This window comes from Cylas formicarius, unplaced genomic scaffold (assembly GCF_029955315.1).
Source record: "Cylas formicarius isolate icCylForm1 unplaced genomic scaffold, icCylForm1.1 PGA_scaffold_10__41_contigs__length_53128322, whole genome shotgun sequence".
NCBI classification, from domain to species: Eukaryota; Metazoa; Arthropoda; class Insecta; order Coleoptera; family Brentidae; genus Cylas; species Cylas formicarius.
This window is the reverse complement of record NW_026844214.1, coordinates 1,823,265-1,847,078: the sequence shown is the minus strand read 5'-3', so window position 1 is coordinate 1,847,078 and position 23,814 is coordinate 1,823,265. Positions and strand designations below refer to the sequence as shown.

At 35.2% G+C, this 23,814-nt stretch overlaps 5 protein-coding genes across 8 annotated transcripts in view; 2 read left to right on the top strand and 3 right to left on the bottom strand.

The window, feature by feature from the left end:
* LOC132708287 (RNA-binding protein Pasilla) overlaps positions 1-1,293 on the bottom strand; it is a 114,308-nt gene extending 113,015 nt beyond the window's left edge. The window contains exon 1 of one of the 2 annotated variants that reach the window (XM_060680513.1): positions 1,172-1,293. The gene's annotated coding sequence lies outside the window, so the exon portion shown is untranslated. The remainder of the gene's footprint in view (positions 1-1,171) is intronic. The other variant, XM_060680519.1, reaches the window with a different exon arrangement.
* Positions 1,294-8,115: 6,822 nt separating this feature from the next.
* Positions 8,116-16,046, top strand: LOC132705496 (probable tubulin polyglutamylase ttll-15). The gene is made up of 6 exons (XM_060676101.1): positions 8,116-8,372; positions 13,032-13,744; positions 14,926-15,183; positions 15,243-15,455; positions 15,525-15,738; positions 15,792-16,046. The coding sequence occupies exons 1-6, from the start codon at positions 8,331-8,333 to the stop codon at positions 15,897-15,899; spliced, it is 1,548 nt and encodes a 515-aa protein (XP_060532084.1). The 5' UTR covers positions 8,116-8,330; the 3' UTR covers positions 15,900-16,046.
* Positions 16,047-16,086: 40 nt separating this feature from the next.
* On the bottom strand, positions 16,087-17,511 carry LOC132705504 (transmembrane protein 192). The gene is made up of 5 exons (XM_060676112.1): positions 17,353-17,511; positions 17,010-17,255; positions 16,644-16,923; positions 16,434-16,582; positions 16,087-16,339 (listed from the first exon to the last, which is right to left on the bottom strand). Exons 1-5 carry the CDS (start codon positions 17,389-17,391, stop codon positions 16,232-16,234), a joined length of 822 nt encoding a protein of 273 aa, XP_060532095.1. The 5' UTR covers positions 17,392-17,511; the 3' UTR covers positions 16,087-16,231.
* A 138-nt stretch (positions 17,512-17,649) lies between these two features.
* LOC132707131 (interaptin-like) lies at positions 17,650-18,785 on the bottom strand. The gene is made up of 3 exons (XM_060678834.1): positions 18,298-18,785; positions 18,181-18,244; positions 17,650-18,120 (listed from the first exon to the last, which is right to left on the bottom strand). Exons 1-3 carry the CDS (start codon positions 18,600-18,602, stop codon positions 17,857-17,859), a joined length of 633 nt encoding a protein of 210 aa, XP_060534817.1. The 5' UTR covers positions 18,603-18,785; the 3' UTR covers positions 17,650-17,856.
* Positions 18,786-18,921: 136 nt separating this feature from the next.
* LOC132707111 (uncharacterized) lies at positions 18,922-23,715 on the top strand. Of its 3 annotated transcripts, none has more exons than XM_060678806.1 (5): positions 18,922-19,161; positions 22,785-23,075; positions 23,129-23,332; positions 23,384-23,568; positions 23,624-23,715. In XM_060678806.1, the coding sequence occupies exons 1-5, from the start codon at positions 19,071-19,073 to the stop codon at positions 23,672-23,674; spliced, it is 822 nt and encodes a 273-aa protein (XP_060534789.1). In that variant the 5' UTR covers positions 18,922-19,070; the 3' UTR covers positions 23,675-23,715. The 3 variants fall into 3 exon arrangements, with proteins under 3 accessions (XP_060534789.1, XP_060534805.1, XP_060534797.1); XM_060678822.1 differs by lacking the exon at positions 18,922-19,161 and adding an exon at positions 20,940-21,409; XM_060678814.1 differs by lacking the exon at positions 18,922-19,161 and adding an exon at positions 21,484-22,481.
* Positions 23,716-23,814: the final 99 nt, after the last annotated feature.

Genomic DNA, 23,814 nt, shown 5'->3' with positions numbered 1-23,814 from the left:
TGTCTTCTACATAGTTCTTCGATTCGTAAACAACAACAGTCTTTTTTAAGACTATTCGGCGTAGATAAAGTACGTCATAAGAATACAGATAAATATTAATTAGAATTTTACAATCAAACATTTTTTGAAGGTTCCTGTTTTTTAACACTTTAAAATGTGGAAACAGTGGAACGAAGCAGATGTTCCCCTGTTAGAAGAAGACATGGAAAACAACGCAGCATTTGAAGGCAAAGTGGAGATGGTAGTCCAACATAATGACAATTTAGAAGACGAATACCTCATAAAGAAATTGTTTTAAATGTTTACAATTTTATAAGAAATACAGATGGGGAAGATTGATCAGCAATAAAAACAAGATTGCTTTCGAAAAATCGTCGGTGAGCGGAGCGGAGTCGCAAATAGCACGAATCAGCATTTTATTTTAAAAAGAAGGAGCTTCGCGGATTTTTGTAGGAACGCAATGTTTTTCTATCGTGCTCCTCCGGACCACTATAGAACTTTCGCAAAATCGGTTTCCTGGTATCCGAATTTTTTCAAAGGAGTAAATGGTTTTCAAAAAACTTCTTGTTTTCTAAAACCGCGTCATCGCGTCTAGATTGAGGGCAAGAATTGGTGATTTTCATTTGGATTTTTTCAAATATTTCGAACAGAGTAAAATTCAATTTCATCGATTTTCGCAAGTAAAAAGTGACATAGAACGTAATAAATTGTTCCTTTGTACTAACTTTTTTATGTACATGTTTCAAGAAATGCTCGGCGTAAAAGACTAAAAACATACTTATATCTCACTATAATTCTGGTCGACCTATACATACATCTAGATATTTGCGAAGGATACAACTGCGTGCTTTCCAATTGTCTGCCATTTTTTTTTAAACAAACGTTACATGCGCACTAAAATAACGAAACGACAATTTTGCTGCGGTTACCCATATTCCTTGCAAGGAAATAATCGCGATTAAAGTAAAAATAAATCGGGGCCGCCGCGGAACCACAGCAATGTTTATGATCGAATTACGTCACGGTGGGATAAACCGCAGTTTTTTTAATTTCGTCTAATGGATCACCGGGTCCCCAAACGAACAATAAATCAAATTTGCGACCTGAGTAACGGACATAAACGTTGCGACGGCGCTATGCAATAAATATCGGGCCTGTAATACCTGCTCACCTGAAAGAAATCTACGGCACCCCCAAAAACGACACAGCACACGAAATTTTGACTAATGTTTTGCGGAATGGATTTTTTTTATGTGTGAAACGAAAATTTTAAAACAAACTGACAGAAATGACGCGTCGTCCGCCATAGGTTACTGGATTTTCCGTGCCGAGCAACACCGAGATTATAATAACAAAAATAAAATCAAATTTATTTTCCCTGAAAATTGCTGAAATCGGCAATGACAAACAAAACAAGGAGAAAGAATTCTATATTACCCAAATTTCTCGACAGTATTTCCACCATGAATGTCTGTCATTTAATTCCCAACCCTTATAATTTGTTGATTATTACGAGATTTTGACAGTCAAACTGACCAAAAAAATGACGTAGCATTTCTTCTTCTTTTCCGTTTCGTGGGCACGTCAACTAAGGACATTCGCCCAACCCAAAGTATTTACTATTACTCCAGTTAAATACAATACAATACAATAATACAAGAAAAAATGGCGTCAAACGAAAAGACCTGATGATTTCGTATGTAACAGAACACACTCAAAAATTGTTGAACATTTTCTGTTAGATATTAATTTAGCAGAAAAAATATCGTGAAAAATTTGTTGTTTTTCTAGACCAAGAGTAAAAATTTACGAAGAAACTTTATTAGTTGGACACAACATTGATATTTCCTAATACTCAAAAATAGTGTTATGAAAAGTTTTGCCACATGCGGAAAGTTTATTCTATGATAGATCATGAAATTCTGAAAAAATTCCATTTATGCAAACAGTAGTAAACAAAAAGTGTTTTTTTGGATTATTTAAAGTAAGGCAGTATGCCCTGAAATTTTATAGAAAAATTGCAATCAGTTATAAAATACTTCGAGAATAATATTGTTAAAATTAAAAAGTCCACTCATGTATATTTGTGGTTTAAGTTTTGGTCATGATATATTGGCTTATTCAAGTTAACAAACTCGAGAACACCAAAACCTGTTTCCTGGGACATCTTGAATGTATCGAAAGCGTTATATCCGAAGGAGACCCAACAAGCATTTAATTTTAAGGTTAACTTGGTCCTGTCTACCATTTGAAAGCACGATTATGGCGTTTACTTGCGATTTTTCAATTTCGGAAGTTATTTATAACAGAAGTTTATTAAATACAGAGTTCAAAGAAATTTGAACAGAAGAAACGTCTTTTTTTATCTCCCTCAACTAAATTAAAAACATATACTAAATCGCATGCCCAAGTTCCCTACTGATGAGACCGTCCTTAACAAATATGCCCGCCTCCTTATTTTTATCTGTATCAGAAATCTATTTATATCCGCAAAAACAGATCCGCTTATTCGTTACGTAACAACGCCGTACCAAATGGAACGGAATAAAAGCATTCGGACTAAAATAAAGCCAAAAAACGAAAACCCACACGCTGTCTTTCGACGCTCCGACCGGTGGATTTTGCGAAACGGAACAAAACGAAAAATCGCGGTCTTGAACGTCCTTGCGATATCGAGAGCGTAGTTGCCGATGTTAATAAATCTTACTGGAAACTGCGATTGCGCGTATCTGACGAAGATCTCATTGCGAGGACTTTTTACTTTGGGTGCGCTTATTTGACACCCCGTTATGATTCTGATAATCACTGCGCCTGCGAATAGGTAAATGCGATTCTTCGGTGCTACAGCTGCCTTGAGCTACGGATCCATTTTACTGCGGTGGTGCTAATTTTTTATTGTTTTGACGTGGTTCTAATAAAAATCAATTACAAATTGTCTGTTTTTTAAAATAATTCATATTTTATGCATACAAAATGTTACTGGTCACACTGCAGTTAAACATAAATTCTCTATAAAATAATTAAATTAAATCGGATATTAACATAACGAATACACCAAATTTTTTTATGTAAACTTTTATTTTAAGCAATTTAAGGTGTATATACTAAAATCAGAACTTTTCAGACCAGGGCGAATTATGGTGAATAATTCCGGAATCGAGCTGGCAACGTAGGGCGAACAACACAATTTAGTAAGAGACACGATTTCGACGAGGCGGTAGATATGATTTGTCGGCTGCGAGTTAATAATAAAATTGCGCGCATTAGCTGTTGTTTATTATTGAATAAGTTTAAATGTTTCTACTCGGAGTGATAAGGAAGTCCTCGAACAACAAACGATTTCATTTTAGCCATTAGCGAACTGAATCTAAATTCATTAAAACTTGTTTCTTCTTTAATTTTATTATAAGGATTTACTTCTCGGTAGAGATGAATATAATTAGGTATAATGAGTTAACTCTTGTAATCTTTCTCAATTTAAATATATTTTGGTTCATTAATACAATACTATTGAAACCGAAATTTAAAAACCATCCTCAAAGGGTTGCATGTCTTATTAAGGTTATTATTTTTTATTCTAGAAGATTTTAAAACTAACTTAATTAAAGACTCAAAGAAAAGTGTATAATCATTTAAATATATACTTGTGTAAACTACTGTTACGATATTTAAGGAGGTAATTATTTGTTTTAAGATAAGAATAACGGTTCATATATACAGGGGTTTTAAAATACGGAGTTGCATCAGTCGTCTAATAGGTGAAGTAAAGTTGTTACATTTTACAACTATACATAGCTATGGGTCTACTTTCGCTTGCATTATTTTTAAAATATCAGCAATATTTCTTATTACAAAATTAGGTTTATATGGCATTAAAGACTCTGCACTAGAATGGATAAAGAACTTTTTATCTGATAGATCTCACCAGACTAAAGTTAATAATAATGTTTCTAGTCATAGGGATAGCAGATGGGGGGTACCGCAGGGAAGCGTGTTGGGCCCGCTTTTTTTTATTATTTATATAAATGATATGTATCAGGTTTTAAAAAACTCCTTTGTTAACTTATTTGCTGATGACACGCTTATTTCAGTCTCTGGAAACGATTGCAAAGAAATAGCTACCAAACTGAACACCGAAATGCAGTATTTCTACGAATGGCTGTGTCAAAATAAACTGAAATTAAATAGCTCCAAAAGTGCATGGTTATCGGTTCTAAGGTTAACTGTCAAAAATTAAATCGGGGTATTCTGTGGATATACAAGGTAATAGAATTGAGTTTGTTTCCGAAATTAAATATTTAGGGGTGATCTTGGATCCACAATTATGCTTTAGTAATCATGTTGAATATCTATGCAATAAAATTGGTAAGAAAATAGGTTTTTTTAACCGTGTATCGCGGTTTTTATCCCAGTGGACTAGGATATTAGTGTATAATAGTATAATTTTGCCTCATTTTTCATATGTTTGTTCATTGTTTATATCTTGTACAAAAGAAGATTTAAATAAGTTACAACAAAATAGGGTTATGAGAATCATCCTGAACTGTGATAGATATACTCCTATAAAGAGTATGTTAGACCAGCTAAATTGGCTAAATGTCGGGCAGTTCATTAGAAGAGCAAGTTTAATGTTGGTTTATGGAATTGCGCACGATCACCAACCAGGCTATCTTAAATTATGGTTGAAAAAAAGGTCAAACTTTTATCAATATAATATACGTTCGAATCAGCACTTCAATGTTTCTATGGGAAAAACAACAAATTTACAGAAAACTCTATTCTACGATGGTGTTTGTAATTTTAATGAACTGCCGGATAATATTAAGGGCGCGCCTCGCCCAAGAGTGTTCAAGAAGAGACTTACGGGGTATTTGCGAAGTTTATAGTTTTGTTTATGCAAATTTTACTTGCTTATGTAAATAGCCAAGTGCTAAATAAATAAATAATAATAAAAATAATAAATAAATAATATATGGAACACCAAAAAAAGTTTTTTTTTAATTTTTCGTTGTAAGAATCTTATATATCTACTCAGTAGTACAACTCGAAGTGAATGTCACCAAATATAGCCAAAACTAACGAGAAGGGTCTATGTGACTGTCTCCGTGGCTATAGAGCTTTTTTTGGATCCTCCTTAGTGTAGAATAGAATAATTTATTGACCACGTTTTGTTCATACAATTATGGCAAGTCATAAATACAATATGTAAAAAATTATGTATGTAAAAAACAAGACACTGAATAAATTACATAGAGTGTATGAATTATACGAAACAGTGTATAATGCATAAGAACAGGACAGTGTATATAACAAATAACAAGACGTTTATAATATATAAATATAAACTATATATATATAATAAAATAAATAAAATAAAATAAATAAATAAAAAGAAGCAACATCAACAAGATTATAGAAAGTCATTTCCATTAAAATGTTTTTCCTGTAGCGACTCTTAAATAAAATTAATATAAAATCTTAGCCAACATACTCCTCGACAGACTTAAGCCATACGCCAACGAAATAGTGGGCGAATATCAGTGTGGATTGAGAAAAGACCGGTCAACTATAGATCAGGTGTTCACCATTAAGCAAATAATGGAGAAGTGCTGGGAATTTAATAAAGAATTACATCAACTGTTTGTGGACTTCAAACAAGCTTACGATAACGTTTGCAGGGTAAAACTTTGGGAAGCTATGGAGGAACTCGGTTTCCCCAAAAAACTGATACGCCTAACACAAATTTGTATTAATGGAGCGAAGAACAAGGTCAGGATCGGGCAAGAACTCTCAGATATTTTTGAAGTCAACAACGGCCTCAAGCAGGGCGATGCCATTTCACCTTTGCTATTCAACATCTCCTTGGAATACGTGGTTAGAAAAGCGGAGATAAAGGCTCCAATGACAATGTTTCGCAATAATGGCTCAAAGCTACTGCTAGCATTTGCAGACGATGTAGATGTGATTGGTAGTAGTAGACTTAACGTCAAGGAGACCTTCACCAACTTCGAGAAACAGGCACTAAATATGGGATTGAAGATCAACGAAGGGAAAACTAAATATATGTACACAACTAGAAACAACCAAAGGAGAGATAGAGTAGGACAAAACATCACAATGGGTGACTATAACTTTGAGCGGGTGAAAAAGTTCAAATATCTAGGAACAACACTCTCAGAAAACGCTGATGGGTCAGAAGAGATAAATTGTAGAATACAAGCTGGTAATAGATGTTTATCAGCGCTACATGACCTTCTTAAATCAAAAAATCTCACACGCACGACTAAACTATCCATATATAAAACCATAATAAGACCCGTAATAATGTATGGATGCGAGACTTGGACACTTACAGTGGCCAACGAAGAGCGGATCAGGGTTTTTGAACGGAGAGTACTGAGAAAAATCTATGGGCCGGTCACTGATATAACAACCGGTAGATATCGTATACGCAAGAACAGGGAGCTATATGAACTATACAAAGACCCCAATATCATCAACGAAATAAAAGCGAGAAGGCTGCAATGGGCCGGACATGTGAAAAGACTTCCAGACAACCGAATAGCCAAGCTAGCATGGGAAGAGGCACCCGAAGGAAAAAGACCACTAGGTCGGCCTCGCCTTCGCTGGAGGGATAACATCGAGAAGGACCTAAAAATAATGGAAGTCAAATAACGCACTAGACCTAATGAACGACAGACAACAATGGAGGCGCATCGTCAAGTCGGCTAAGACCCACCCCGGGTTGTGAGCCACGGGGAGGGAGAGGGACTCTTAAAACTTTTTATTACGCTCTGGTCCATCGGCTGAAATACACTTGTTGTTTTAGCTCGAAGAAATGCCAATTCAATATTCCGTAGATTTGGAATATGTGGATGTGGAGGGCAGTTATCTAAGAGAAGTAATATTTTCCTCCCCTTCAATTCTGCATTCCATTTCCGTATCTCCTCTTCGAAAATTTGCGATGTCATCCATGCAGACCCGTTTGCCTTGTAAGTGACCGGCAAATGCTTGATGTTCTTAAAACATCGTGGATTAGTCGATCTTTCAATAAAGATTAGTTTTCTTTTTTCTCTCCCACTCATATTGGCAGCTACTAACACTGTTATACGTTATCTAGAAAGTTTTCCACCCACACACTTCTCGCTTCGAAATTTAAGAGTTTTATCTGTCGTCATTTTATAAAAAATACCAGTTTCGTAAGCATTAAAAATGTCGTCAGCAGGGTACTTTTCTGCTAGTTTTGGCCACGTCTTCTCCAGCCAATCGTTAGTGACGTTTCTGTAGACATCACAGGCTTCGCCACTTATCTGTTCATAATTTATACCATGTCTCTGCTTGAACTTCCCCAACCATCCTTCCGAAGCCTTGAAATCGATAATTCCAAGCTGTTCAGAAAACTTTTTTGCTTTTGGTTTTACGATGGGTCCAGAAAGTAGTACATTTTTAAGACGTTGCTGTTGGAACCTCTGCAACATTGCCTGATCCAAATCTTTAAACTTTGGTTTTCTTAGTTTTTTATTAGAAATGCCTGCCGCTTCAGCCTGAATGATTTTTTCTTTGCACTTCCAAATCGTGGATACAGTCGAAGGCGTAGGTCCGTATCGACGTCCCACATCACTTTTCTTTTCTCCCCGTTCTATCTTTCGAATTAAAGCAACTTTATCATCTAGTGATAAAACTTTTCGAAATTCGATATACAGAGTGGATTAAGACATAGCTTTGTATGCAGACCTAATAGTACAACAAATTTTGTTCGTAATACAGAGTTTTACGTGATACAAAGATTCGCTATAGGGAGTTTTCACTGTATATAACAAAATAACAATTGGTATCTCTTCGAAAATTAGTCAATAAAAATAAGTCGTATTTGTCAGTTAAAAACAAAACCACTCTGTAGGTCACCCAAGTTTTTAGACCAGCCATTTACCATTATCAAATTTATGGGTCATTTCCAGCATTAAGACGACGCCTGCCAGTTTAACGCTAATTACCATAATTAAAAGACAGTTTCTACGGAATTAACGAAAGTGCCGTATACAATGCTAAACCCCGTTACAATATTAGTACCCTGCATGTTCGTTAAAACTACGAAAATACACCCACATTGTTATAATTCGTGTCTAACCCCGATAACGAACTAAACTCGAACAACCGCGACGTCCAAGTAAAAATACCGTTACCGGCCAAGTCACTCAAGACGTTGGCTCCTTCTTCATTTACGTTTCACGTATCGCACTTGCAGTTAACAATTTAATTTCGCTCGTGGCGTCGTCCGTCTTTTCAATGTGTTTTTTGCGCGAATAATTCCCGCCGATCGAATAAATGAAATGGAAACCGAAATCGAACGCGAAGATTTAAACAACGATGACGTGAGTATGCAGATTTGTTATTAAAAAACGAATTCTCGTGTGTTTATTTCACGCAGATATCCTTGAATGGATTCGCGTTTAAGTTCATTGGGGTCATAATAATGCTCGTACCTACGCTAGATGTTAGCTAGAGTCATACCGCCTTCCGAATATGCTCGACTATTTACACTTCCAACTTGCTAAATTTTGCGTCGTGACAACCAGTTTTAACTATTAAATTAAAATCGTCACTAATAGGAAATAGAATTCTGCCAGTGCTTCAATCGGACCGTAGCAGCAACAGAATTTTAACTAACCATTGGTTTGTTTACTTTAACCTGTTTTTATTTTATTCTGTCCACTTCACGTTACTTTCTTTGCTATATATTAATTTGAATACTTGAATACATACATACAAGCAAAGCAAAAAGTTGGGCGCGTTCCCTTGGGATTACCGATGAAGTTAAATCACAGATCGTGCTTCTGCAGTTGTAACAAACGGCGTAATATCGCAAAAGGAAGAATAAGAAGAAGAGGCGAGTAGTAAAATGTCATTTCGGCTCTCGAGCAGAAGAGTAAAAAAGCATTTTTCAATTTTATTGTTATGGCGACGAATCTGGTTTGTCGTGTTTTCAATATAATATTGGGAGAGTTGTTGTATAAAAAATAAAATGAAAATTTAAGAACGCCTTTTATTTTCTCCCTCAGGAGCCGATGACATTTTACTACGCGCCATTTCTTCTTCTTCCTTTTTCTTTATATCCGTTTGTTACAGATTCGATTAAGGGATCTGTGATAGGTACCAAAGAAGGCTGCCAATTTTCAATAAATACAAAAAAGATCTATATTCCAGCGCTATCGGTCAGCCCGATAGATGGCGCAACAATTATTAACTTAAAACGTAAATTTAAAAAACTAGTTAAACACTCCGTTCTACACCTTGATTGCTCCCGTTGTGCGATCCAATGTCTACTTAGAAAAAATAACACCAGAGAGCGAGTGGGAAAAACAACATTGGACGCATTCAGCGGACGTAGCAAAGTAGCTCCCGATTCGTAGCGGTAGCGATTGCGATTGGGGATGTGTTGGACATTTGAGTTTGCAAAACCGTAGCGGAAACGTCCGGTGGCACATGCGCTACAAACCCAACACGTTGTAGGGTGCATGCAGATTTAAGTAGCGGGCAAGAATCGTAAACCTAATAGGATTGCCCAATCCCATAAGACATACGTTCGCCAAAATTATCGATCGCACGTGGTCGCTTGTGACGTAAGCGAAGTGCTCTAACGGTTTTTGTGTGTTCTGTCAATGCATTTGAAGGCGTATTAAAGCGTTGTATTTTGTGATCTATGAACAATTAAAATAGTGAGTAGTGCGCTTATGTTTGTGTTAATTGCATTTCTGTAAAAAAAAATTAGACAAACCAGTAACAAATACCTAAAAATTGTATGTGCTTGAGTGGCGAGAACTGAGAAAAACAGTTTTTTTAATCTTAAGCAAAGACATAAAAGTTTTGTGTTCGTGCTGCTTATTAGCGGTGTTATTAGTTAGGAGGTGAGCTCAAAATATTCCACATAATAATATAGGTAAAGTAAGAAATACATTTCTTTTATCCTTTTCAGTGGGATAAGTTACATAAAAAAATAGTTAGGTATGCCTGGAACGAGATGTGCCATGTATGGATGCAATAACAACTATTTTGATGAAAAAGCAAGTTCTCGAAAATGTAGTTTTCATCGCTTTCCCAAAGGGAAAGATCTGGTATCTGGAACTATTCGGAACGAGTGGATAGTTCGATGTAGAAGAGAGGACAAAGTTAATCCAGATAAAAGCTATGTCTGCTCAGTTCATTTTACTGAAAATGATTACGAAAGAGACTTACAAAATGAGTGATTAGGTTTTTTTTGTTTTGAGTAACACATTAAATTCATTAAATTTTAGGTTTACCTTTAAAAAAGATTCTAAAAAAAACTGCTGTTTCCACCGTGTTATTATTTAACCAGAAGCCACAAAAAGAAGCAGGATTATCTAGATCAAAAAGACTTCATTCAAAAAATGCCAAAAAAGAAGCTCAGCCGGTATTGTCTGAGCTTTTAGCAACAACATCGAATGCCACAAGTGAAATTCTAGAGGAAAATCCATCTCCAGATCATCATTACAGCATTCCCTCTTGGGTACAACATGGGGGCCTTATAAAGCCTTCTGATCATTTTTTGAAAAAAATTAAAAAATGGAACTTTTATTTTGAATCCCATCATCCTGATTCGTTTCGAAAAGGGCAAGGGGTGGTAAAAAACTTAGCAAAAAAAAATATTTAAAACAGAAAATAAATTACCATTTATTTTAGTTAGAGACTTTTGTAAGCTGAGAACGATAATTCGTATGAACTTCAGAAATTTAAAAGCAAAATATAACGTTAGTCTAAAAGAAGAAGAAGAAAATTTTTGCAAGATGATAACCCCAGAAAAAGAATTAGAAAGTATGGTAAAATTGTAAAATAAAATTTTAAGTATATGTAATAATATGTATTTTTTATATTATGTACATACGAGGGTACATATAAAGATATATTATTATTTACGTACCACCTATAAATAGTTGTTATGTATGCCTAATATATTTTTTGTTTTTTAATATGTTCATCAATATATCCAAAAATAGGGTTTCTAGTTTATAAGAATTTGTTGATTTTTGTATATTTAAAATGGTAGAGTGCCGTAAAACACAAAGTTTTACAAGTAAATCGTTTTGTTCGCTAGTTTTATGTATTTATATGTAACAATATTTAATTAATATATGTACTTAAAGATAATATATATAAGCCAAACTTGATTGCAATAGTATTATTTTTACCCTACCCTACGCTACTTCCCAATAATTATTAAATAAGTACTAAAACGATTTAATGTTGACATTAAATGAAAATAACGAGTGATTATCCAAACAAAATGCTATATTAGCTACTCACAATACTCAAAGTCCATCAAAACTCGGGTCAGTTTCAGATTATTTCCATGCATTTACATAGTAAACGCGCCAATACAGGATTTCACCTATGTCACAGCCAGTGAGAGTTGCGGACAGATTTGGCGTATTAGGCAATATTATTAGGTTTACGATTCTTGAGAAGCGGGTCTATTTTTTGCTAGGTAACGGTAGCGAAGCGATCTACATCGACAGAATTTGGTTTTGAAAATGGTGAATTTGATCAAGTATTGTATTGTATTGTATTGTATGTATTGGACAGTGATGGTGAGTATGAATTTCCAGCATAATAAATATATTTTATTTGTTATTGGTACTTAAGAAAACATTTTTTTTTCAGAGTCCTATCAGGAAAGTTTTCGCGACATCCGCTAGAGTTTTCGAAGATCATATCGAGTATGTCCCTTTTTTAAACAAATGGAAATTACTCTCACATGAAATAGATATGCAACTTTAAATTATTTGCAGAATGTATTTTCACTAAACTGAACAAATATTGGATAGGAAATGGAGAAACCTGAAAAAAAAAAACTGCACAGGTATTAAAGTCAATACACGGAAAACTGGAAGGGGTAGAATTACTTGGAATATTATCATTGGTTTGATGAAATACATAGGGAGGACAAAACAGTTAACCTCCCTAACCTAATTACGTCGACAGCAATTCCTGTTATAAGGAAAAAAGCGCCTTGCCTCGTTATCCCAATGACTCCGCCGATGGAAACCACTCCAATCAGAGCAATAACTGTGTCCACCCCGTAAGTTAAGTTTCAACAGTTCAACAGGGAGTCAAAGATTGGAATGTTTTATCTACGAAGAAGACTGACAAATATCGAGGCTGCACGAGTACATGAAATTACAAACCGCCATTGAAAGAAATAAAATTTTGCACTAATTATGTGAATTTCAAAAAAAAAGAGCAATACAAAAATATATTTTATTTGTTATAAAAGCATGTATCATTTCCATCTTCATCTGCAATATCCACTTCCAGGTGTAGTAGCTCCTCTCCTAAACATATTATAGAATGTCTCGCTGCTCCGGAACATGCTAGGTGTGGTAAATTCTAAAGACCTCTTATAAATTTACAAATATAGGCTTCGAAAATATTGTAAGAACAAGTTCCCTTCATAACTCCTTACATTTTTTCCATAATATGTGGACACCAACCAACTTCATTATCCTCATATTCGAATTGGTTCTGCTAATTCCAAAGCCATTTGACCAATCACATTTATATTTATATTATCCTTCGTCATTTCGATTTGAATGAAAATGTCCATAACGCCCGTTCCTATTAATTTTTAAAGGAGTAGGTACAAGAACACAAAGACGTTTCCACTTTATTAACACTTGTTAAATCCGCAGCACTGCACACAAACACTGAATAAGTATACCTTCGAAAAAATCTAAATCGCAAAATCATCAACATTCAATAAAAATAAGAAACCATAACCTTACATATGTCAAAAACGGAAACGGCAAATGACTTGACACGTCGCTACCGCTATCATAAGCGATTTGCTACGTCCGCTAAACGCCACCATTGGGGCAGGTTTCGTCTGACCGTTCTTAGTTATATAGACAACCTCAAATTTAATCCATAAAACCATGGAATCTATACCGCTTTTGAGCGATTTCTCCATTTTAGTTAGTTAGTTCAATCTAACCGGCACATTCACCATTTTATTGCAGGGAAAGAAATCTCGAGTTCCAGAAAACCGACCGAACACTTACGAAAAATACAACATCATTTCCATTTTCGTGGCGGTGATATCGGTACTCACCATACTAGTGATCGCGGGGGACGAATGCCGGCAGTGCTTTCACACCCTCAAAAGCGAAAGAGAACTGCCTAAACCCCCGACCGGCATAAAAAAATTCTGGGCTTATGGAAAAAACTTGCAAAATGGTCATTTAAAGGAAGTCTTCACGGTTCTGGATCGACTCGGATACGAGCACCATCCCAATTCGAGCGATTGGGATCTGCTGTGGGCCCACGATTATCCATTTAGGGCGTTATATCCGGAACTGAGCAAATTGAAACCGCACCAGAAGGTCAATCATTTCCCGGGATGCGGTTACATAACCAACAAAGTGGATCTGTCCACCAGCCAAGTGGAGTACGTGCCTCGAGCGTTCAAATTGCCCGAACACAAGGAAAAATTGCTCGAGTACGCGAGTAAATTTCCAAAGGCCACGTTCGTCCAGAAGAACAACGACCATCGAAATATAAAGATTAAGAAGGTCGAAGAAGTCGATCTGGATAAGTCTGGTACTTTCGTGCAAGAGTACGTGGACAAACCGCTACTGATTAGCGGTCACAAGTTCGATATCGGCATTTATACGGTTATAACGTCGGTTGATCCGTTGAGGGTTTACATTTATAACGGGGAGGCCTTGCTGAGGTAAGTGCTCGGTTAAACCCATATAACTATAAGATAATATAGTGCCCCTACTACAGTAAAAAGTGATGTGCCGCAGGTGGCTATGACATCTTCGCAGAGAAGGTGGGGATATTTTGCGCATGCGTCACCCCCAACTAACTGAATTGTCACATTGCCGTAATTTTTCTGAAACATTGACTATAAGAACATAAGAACGCAAAATCAGTCCCTAAAATCCGAATCCGAATTGCTGTTGTCAGAGAATACTATAGTGGAGCGCCGTAAGGTTTATACCTCGGAATCCAGGGCCAGTCAATAAATCTTTTTATAAACTTTGGCAATGTGTTTTTAATAGCATATAGAAAAATGTTAAAAAAAATATTTTGTGAGATTTTAATTTTTTAATAATTATTATAAATAATTATTAATTTTTTGGAGTTTTCCTTAAGTTATATTAGTGTAAAATTAGATTTTAAAAAGAAGAACTATTGCAAACTTCATCCTGGGCCTCAAGGGACTGCAGGTATAAAGATGAAGGGTGGGGAGGGGAATAGAGGGGGTAACAGCAGCTGTTGGGTGTTGTTAACGTGGTGGGTGTTGTTAACGCAGTTCAACCTGAAGCCACTTGATTTTTGAGATTTTGGACATTTCGTTTTATTGTTTTTTAAAAATGTTCCTATTGCGTTGTTAGTTCTGAAAGCTATTTTTAAACCACATTTTGAGAAATGTTTTGAAACTTTTGGACTGGGTTCTCCTATGTATGTTAATATTGTTTTAAATTGTTCGTGTTCTATATTAGGTTTCGGATAAATAGAGTTTACTCTTGTCTGCATTTGTTTTTTATTTATAATTTTATCGATAACGGACGGATTGTAGCCGTTGTTCAGTGCAATTTGTTTAATGATATTAAGCCACAAAAAGTAGAAAACTAAATTTATTGGAAGCCATGGAGATTAACAAAATGAGACTTTCAAATGTATTGCTTAACGATCAATTAGATTTAAATACCTCCCATTATTAAACTTAAATTTTCACAACATTAATTAAGGTGTAAAGTCCAGATTTCGTGAAAATCTGAACTTTTAGTTCTTATTTATTTTGTCAAAAATTTAATGCTGAAATGTTGTTAATTAAGATAATTCTTTCGTTCGAATCCAACAATTTAACTATTAATATATTCATAAAAATAATATTGAATGCAGGTTTTGTTCGGAAAAGTATTACCCCTTCGATCCCAACAATTTGGACAAATATGTGGTCGGGGACGACTACTTGCCGATATGGGAATTACCAGCACTCGATTATTACTACAACGAATTAGGATTCGGGATGAAGGAAAGTTTGAACGCTCATTTGAGGAGCAAAGGCAAGGATCCCAGCAAAATATGGAACCAGATAGAGGCGGCCATCAGAGCTATTATTTTGGCAAAGGAACCCTACATGGCAGATATTTTAAATAAGTAGGAAAACTCGGCTGCGTTTTTTGGTTTCCTTCACTTCTCGGCTTGTTTATTTTTAGGTTTAAATCTAAGCGAAATTTTTTCGAAATGATGCGTTTTGATTTCGTAATAGATGAAGAGTTAAACATTTATTTACTGGAAGCGAATATGAGTCCAAATTTATCTTCAGCTCATTTCCCGCCAAACAGATTGCTGTACCAGCAAGTGCTGTACAATGTGTTGGGATTGGTTGGTGTCGGGGAGATGCTCTACAGAGATTCGTTAAAAGTTAGGTAGGCTCCACATCTTATATTGAAAAAATTGCTATAAATGCTAACGCCCTACAAATGGTGTTTACTTAGGTCAAGGGAAGAAGAAACAATGATAGTTTCTGACAAACACTTGGTGGTGTTTGCTGAAAAATGTAACAGCGTTTTGTGCAAAAGCAGCTGCTCTCCGCCAGAGTGTCAACTTTGTAGGCCTTGCCTTTCTCCGGAGACAAAACTCGACCTCGCACAAGCTTTTAGGGAGCACCTTCACAGAAGCGATTGCAAAAGGGTATTTCCCCCATCAATGGTAATTTCTATCTATAACCGCGGTCCATCGGAACTTGCTTAACTTAATTTCAGACCAAAGAAGAAGCCCAAGAACCAATAGATGAAAAATACTCGGCAGAAAATCAATTGCACTACCGGTGGTTTCAAGGAAAGTGCCTACAGGAGCCTTCTTGGTGCTAATACTAAGACTAATACTAATATTTTTTCACTTGGAGAAAAACATTTTTAAAGAAATTGTGTGTTTGTTTTACATTTATAATCATGTAGAAATGCAGCAATTGTTGCTTAAAACGAGAATTTTAGCAAATAACTGAATCTCTTAAATTTCTGTGAAGGAGCACAGAAATTAATGAACGTTCTAATTGGTAATAAAATTTATTAATGTCATAAAAAACCACAGCACTAGAAATATTACCCACATTCACTCTGGTGACCAAAGAACCACATCACTATCAATGCTAGAACTATCACATCTAGCTGGGTAACTTAAATATACAAGTTAAATATACAAGTTAAGTTGAAGCCCTAGCACCGCGAGCCTGTTGCAATTGAGCACTTAGAACCATTACTTTCTCAGATAACCTATTGTTATGTTCTTTCAGATATCTAATCAAATCGGCCTGAAAAGAAGCAGGTGCTCATTAATATTTTCATCAGTTTAATTAAGTAAAGAAAAACTCAAAAATAAAAACCACGGAATTAAATGTCAATTACCTGTTTCTCTAATAAGTCTTGCACTTTATCTCCCAATTCTCTGTATCCCACTTCGTTTTGATGGAGGGTGTCCGGAGAAGAGACCGCTGCCCAGTCATTTCTCTGAACGTCTGGTGGAGGTTTTTCTTTATTAAAGCGCGCTACATCCACTGCAATGTTAAAAAATTGCCAACCCCAAATTAAAAACTACCAGTACGAGACCTTACTTACCCATATAATTAATATTAATTCTAGCGATGGCAAAGAACTCCACTGTGATCAGTCCGCAGAGGTAATGGATTGGCGACATGCCATCATTTTTCAAACACTTTTCAGCAAAGTCATCGGGGTAGTAGTGTTGCATTAATGTCTGTACAAACATTAGGCTTATGCTCCATAGGCTAACTACCAATAATGGCAAGCTAATGGAACATTCCGTTTTCTTATAAAATTCTAGATAACCGTTCATTCTCAATTGGTGGTGGTAGTGCTTTGCAACAAAATGCAGAAACTGAAAGCATATAGAAATAAAGATAACTGTCTCTACAAAAGGTCAAAGCACTGTTATCACATAAAAACAAAAATAACTTTCCTTACAATTGTTAGAAACCATAAGGCAATATGAATGTAGATGATAATAAAGTACTCTCTGCATTTACTTTTTTCATCTGGATGTAACACAGAGTATACTATAGCTATAATGTTCAAAACGAATGTGAACATTAAATGAAAACTAAAAATAGGAATAGTTTTTATTGGCTTGAAAACTCCATACGAATCCAAGATAGGCTGTAAATGTTCACGTTCCTCCATATTAACGGATTCGCTGAAAAACGTCGCGCCCTGCAATAGTTTCCCCATTAATGGATTTAAAAATAAACATTACACACTAAGATAAGTTGTGATTTGATTTAAAACGAATTACTTGGTCCATACGTACCGCAGAATTTGTATTGAAACTTCTGGATAAACTAACCATTATTTGTCTGGTAAAACACCCATATTTGTTTATTGTATGTATTATGTTCGACAACGAAAAATCGCAAACAAATAAAAAACAGTGGAATATATTAAATAGAGCGAGCCACTGGGCAAAACGCTTGGGAACACTCGCCCATTAATCGGTTAAGCGGACATAGACTAGTCTTGAAATATGCTTTCAGTGCGTTTATTGAGTTAAAGCAAAAATGATGTTTTTAATACCCAAGGATACGCATTGTATGGTTTACTGACGATTTATTAATAACCCATAATACATTTCACGATTGGCGCTGCGATTAAAGTTGGCACGCTATTAAATAATTAACGATTAGAAAACACCATTGTTACGTAACTGTCAACATATAAATTCTCAATGGTAATATTTCGGATTGGTTTGGCTATGCATTTAGACTAATACAAATGTTGAACTTTTATGTGCACTTGGAGTATATAGAAAAAACAATTACAATAATTTCTCTAGTTCTTCATTGTTCTTCTTGATTTCCTGGATATCTCTTAGCAATTTCTCTTCTTCCTTTTTAATATCACTTAACTTCTTTTTTTCATACACCCTATTATTAATAATTTTCAAAAGACCAATTGTCCTATACTCTGGCACAGACGTTTCCTGTTTCAATAAACTCTCATATTCCTTCTTGTTCAGCTCGAAATTGGCGAGCGCGTCATTTTCGTAAGTTTCCATTTCCTTCGTCAACGCATTGGGTTGCTAAAGGATACAAAGATATTAGAAAAAAATAATAAAAACAAAAAATAAACGCGCACTCACAAATTGCGCTTGGAGTGCTTGCAACAGATCATTTGAATTCTTCACAGCATGAGACTGATTCTCTCTAAAATATAAAAACGGTTAAAATAGGGCTGCGTTTCAAAGACATTTGATTACAATCCGTCGGTAAACTTCTTTTGCAAATTCTTATAAAGAGACTGCTTCTCGGACAGCTCTTTCGTGCTAGCTTCGTTTTCTTTGTAAATTTCCGTGGATTCTTGGAAAATTTGACAAAACTCCAACCTTAAAGAATTCAACTTGTCTCGTTCGTCTTCGGTTTCCTTCGCTTGTTGGCTGTACATGGCGTAAAATTCGTCGAATTCGGCCTGGATACTTTGCAATTCTTGCTGTTTCTGCTCCAGGTGTTGTTGCTGTTTACTGTAGATTTCAAAAATCGCTTCGAAGTCGTAAGTTTCTGCCATTTCGAAAACGATTCGCGAGAGATTGGGTTGTGCTCAAACGATTGTCAAAAAAAAACCGCGAACCAAAGCCGCCTTTAAGGGTCCGCATGGGAGACTTTTGACGTCACTTGCGGGGCGCGATTTATATATGCGTTTATTTCAAATAAAAATCGAAAACAATGGAGTTTAGTTTTTCACTGCATAAGGGACGTGTGATTTGGACGATAACCGGAATCTTTAACGTTTGCGTAATTTTATGTAGATCTGATTACTTAACAGCAGCGTTATGTACATATGAGCACATGTTTACGTGTGATCGCCGATCGCTTGGCCTCTACTTCTTCGTGTGAAAGCAAAGGCGGTTATTTTATCGCAAATGTGCAAGACAAACCAGTAATCAGAGAGCTCAACTGCGAAGTTCAGTACGAAATGCCGTGATTTTCTGGGCGAATTGTGGTCGTTAAAAAAAAATAGATACCGATTAATATAATGGAGTACAGGTGCTTGGTGGTTTTTTTGGCGATTGTGGCGATCGCGGTGGTGAAATGTCAGGAGAGGATTACGATTTTCTCGTCGGCAGGTTGGTATTTTGATTTTGTTGCCGGTGTATCACACACGTGAATTAAAATGGAGATTTAATTAAGGCCTAAAAAGTTTTAGTTTTACGTAGAAACATTTGTAATAAAAATAATAATACTCATATTTTTTTCTCTATCGCTTGAATATTTAATTTTCTAATAAAAAAAATTGCGAAACGCAAATGAAAGCTCAAATAACAAGCTTCACAAACGTTTGCTATCTCGTTAACATCAATAAGCAATTGCTGCATTCACAGTAGCGGTATTATCTAAAATATTTATTGTGACAGGCCTGTGTTAAATAGTTTAACAATATAAAAAATAACAACTGTTTCCACTATTAAAAATAAAAAATCCCAAATAATTATTAGGTATTTACGCAATTAAAACCAAATTATTAATAATTATCATGGCGTTGCACCAATGTTTAATCAAACCGTGTCAATAAGGGCAAATTTCAAAACTAAACTGAGGCATTGCAAATTCTGCTGAAGATATCAACGAAAATATGCTGGATTAACATTTTTTGAGGGTTAATATTTATAAACCTTAGCTGGACTTTATAAAAATTCGCATTACAGGATAGGGTGATATATCCCACGTAAACATTCATTTGATTGATAAAAATCTAAGTAAAACGCAATTAGGTATGATTGAAAAAAAATCTGCTGGTTTTATTTCAAGTTAAAATATTTAAAAACTCGGTATTAAGGTACAACTTGTTACATTATATTTTTTTTTGGATATAATGACCTCTTCGTTTTAAATCTATAGCAGTTTAAATTATTATTATAAACATTTAAAATAATATTTGTGATGCTTATTTTATTATCTGTGTCATTCTAATTTGAATGTATTTTTTTCAATACAAATTGCAGACAATACGAATAGTATAATTAATAAAATAGAATAGAATAAGTAATAAAAATTAGCATGCACATTTTAATGTTAATTGTAATTAAAAATGCATTTATTGTTTTGTAAAAACTGACGAATCAAATGTTTTCAAAATTCGTCTGCGAATAAAACGTGAAAAGGCCTTAAAAAGAGGTATAACACTTTAACTATTAAAAAAAAGCTTAAAATGGCGCACTGCTGTCATTTTGACATTTTGAGATACTGTTTTTATGTCAAAAATTTGACATTTTAATTATATACGTCCATGCCACCGCGCTATCTACAAGGGCACAAAGAATCATTTACATGGGCACTCTATAATCATACCACATTCATGTCATTTTAATTTGCACAAGGTACACAATATGTACGTAGTTCTCGGCTACCCGCGGAAGTGGAAAATAACTGCGATTTAATAATAAATATGCAAAGAATTTTATTCGCAAATCGGAAAAATTGTCAGCAACTCTTATTATTATTTAGAACAAGGTTAGAGAGAATTAATTAAAATGCGTTCGTTATTCAACTGGGTTTAATTGAGGAAACGTTAAAGCAATAACAATGCTAGGAAAGGTTTCTTAAAAATAAGTCGCGCCTGTTACACTTTCTTGGATGCGTGGAGTGGCCATCTCGTTACGTTTAAAATATGCAGTTTTTTTTAATGGTCTTATGCAACGCGACGACACAAAGCATTGTTCACGTGATTTCTGAAATTGAGTTATTCTCAGAGAAAAGTATCAAAGGACATGCTTTGTGACCAGATAAAAGTACTAAGCTCCCTGCAATAAAAATAAATATATGCCACTGGGAAGTGTTATTTTTCATCATAGGAGGCTTGGCACTTGCCCCCTACTAATCATAACTAACCAAAACTTAAAAATCCATGGTACAGTCCGGTTCAGTAAACAGCAGGTGACAAACAGCTACACCATGGAAATTTCGTTCAAGTCTGTAAAACACCTTTTATGAATACTTCTGAAGTGACAAGGAAAAAGTTGGATATACTGATCGCTAAAAAGAAAGCATATTCTGATAAAAAACATGCCATAAGGCGTCAACATTTTTTGAGAATAACAGAGAAGCCATATTAATTCAATACCAAGAGATACTTATTTAGGGGATTTCAAGAACTGTTTTTATCAAGGACTTTCCAAAACTTTTATTTCGCTGACCAAGAAAGGACACTTGTCATACCACACAAATATGGACTGAAACCAATGTCCCGAAGAAGGGTATGGTCTGTTCATAGATATAAGAAAGTGATCAATTGCTTTTGAATGGGATTATCCGAGGGTGGTCATTAACATACAATGCAACTATATTATTATCTAAAGTTTCGGAATTTAAATTCAGGTAAAATTGTGGTCCGTAATAGAAAATAATTTTATACCTACCTGTGTTTAATATTCTTTGGTTTGGTATGCTACTTAGTTTAAGTTTATTAGTAATTATTTTTATTTCGTGTCTAATACAGCGTGTGTTGAATCGTGTGCGAATTATGCAAAATATGTGCGAGTCTAGTGTATCTTAGGAGATGCTCTCGCCCAAATGTAGAAAACACTATTCTATTGAGAGTAAGGAAGTTATAAACAATGTTCCATCAACTGTATGGAAAATTGGGAATAATTCCAAGGAAAAAAGAAGCGATGCTGACATTTTCTGTAAATGAAAGTGATCAAGATATAATACGGCGTATAATTTACCAGCTATACGAGGAACAAAGCGTGCTTACATTAGATATCTTAATTAGGAGGCTTGAAAAAGATGAAACCGGTGTTAAATGTGGCAGAACTACCTTACGGAAGTGTATTCAACAACTGAGTTTTTGATTTAAAAAAATTGACAAAAGGCAAGTTTTAATGGAATCTTTTAGAATTCGGAAATGGCGACTGGAATATCTAGAAAAAATTAGGATTTACAGAGAACAACACAACTTGTATGAAACCTGGTTCGATGCCCCGGAAAAGGGTTGGGTTGACTCAACTGATAAGTGTAAGAAGACACCACCGCTGATTTATTTGAAAGTTGGTTTAAAAACAAACTAGTTCCAAACATTTCTCCTAATAGCATAATTGAAATGGACAATGCAAGTAAACATTTGACTAAAACCCCTTCCTCATGTGACACAAAAGCAACAATCCAAAACTACATGCCGACATTTATTTTCACGAAGATTATACCAAAAAGCAATTAATTGAGGTTCTACAAAGCTTGAACCTACAAAAGGAATACGTCTGTGATAATTATGTAAAAAATCTAGGGTATACAGTTTTCAGGCTTTCACCTTACCACTGTATATTTAATCCCATTGAACATGTTTGGCACCAACTGAAATCTGCCGTTCGTCGTAACAATGTTTTTCCCTAAATGCTGAACAATGTGGAATTCCATCAGAAAATAAAAAATCCACTGCATCAAGACTTTTGTAAGACTACTGCAAGCATTGATTAAAAAGCGCGTTCTTTTTTCATAAAAAATATATTTTTAACATGAAATTTTCGACTACTGTATCCTTTATGTTTCACGTTTGAGGTTAGACCAATTTTTTTTTGTTAACAAGATCTAAAAAATTATTTTTTTTCATTTAATTATTTCTTTACAGTTTACGTTAGTATTAGTTTTCCGTTTGTCTCGAATTTGTTTTTTTTAAAACAAATAATGCCTTTTCTATTAAACTTTCTTTTTGGCACTTACCACCCTTGTTACTTCCACTCTTCAATTGTTCCAGGCGAAAATGAAATAGACTACGAGAAACCAGCAAAAGGCAAATCGCCAAAAAATAGTGGGACCAAGCCGATTCTGAGTCCCGCCAATTCGAAACGTTCAAATAAAGAACGTGTAGAGGAAAAAAATGTTCCGTCAGATATAGTGTGTCCAAAAAAAGAAACGCCCAGACCGCTATTCGCTTTGCGGTGTACCGCCGCCAAGGACTGCAGTCCACTAGGCGATGGACTGTTATGTTGTGATGGTAAATGCCTTAAGGGCGTCAAACCACCAAAACCGGAACCAAAACATCAACGTAATAAATACTGGATCTCTATCGCTCTGTTACTAACAAATTTGATGTTTTAGCCGTATTTTTTGGAATGATTCACCGTCGATGCCCTTCGGATCCCTTACCGGAATTGTCTGGGGTAAAGGAATGCAAGTCAGACAACGATTGTTCATCGAGAATATGCTGCGCGGAAGCTTTACAAAATGGCGAGGTGGCGCACTACTGTAGAACTGCGGAGCCCGTATGGGATAACTTACCTATTCCTAATCACTTTTTGGATAGTAAGATTTTAATATTTAAAATTAATCTGGCTACTAACTTTTACCATTTAGCTTTGAAAACATTTGTCGGGTACATGCAGTGTACCCCACCACCTCCGCCATTTTTGGATCTCTTTCCAAAACCCTGTCAGAATCCTTTGGATTGTTTTCCTAATTTATGTTGCCAAGAAAGAGGGAAAAGATATTGTAGACCTCCCAAAAGGTCTCTCTTGGCGCTAGTCGCCGATATCGGACAGGTAGATAACTCTACAATACAGGAAATATTTCATTCTGTTAATATATTTTTTCCAGAGAATTATACCTGAAGACGCAGCAAAAAAATTTATAGAAAGAATATCCTAAATAGAACCTTTATTTTTGTAAATAAATATTTTTTTAAGTTAGTGATTATTTAATTAACACTTACTGTATATAATAATGTAAGAAAATAAATGTAAATGCTGTTATTTCAGTATTTCAAAACTATGAGGTCACAGAGTTTA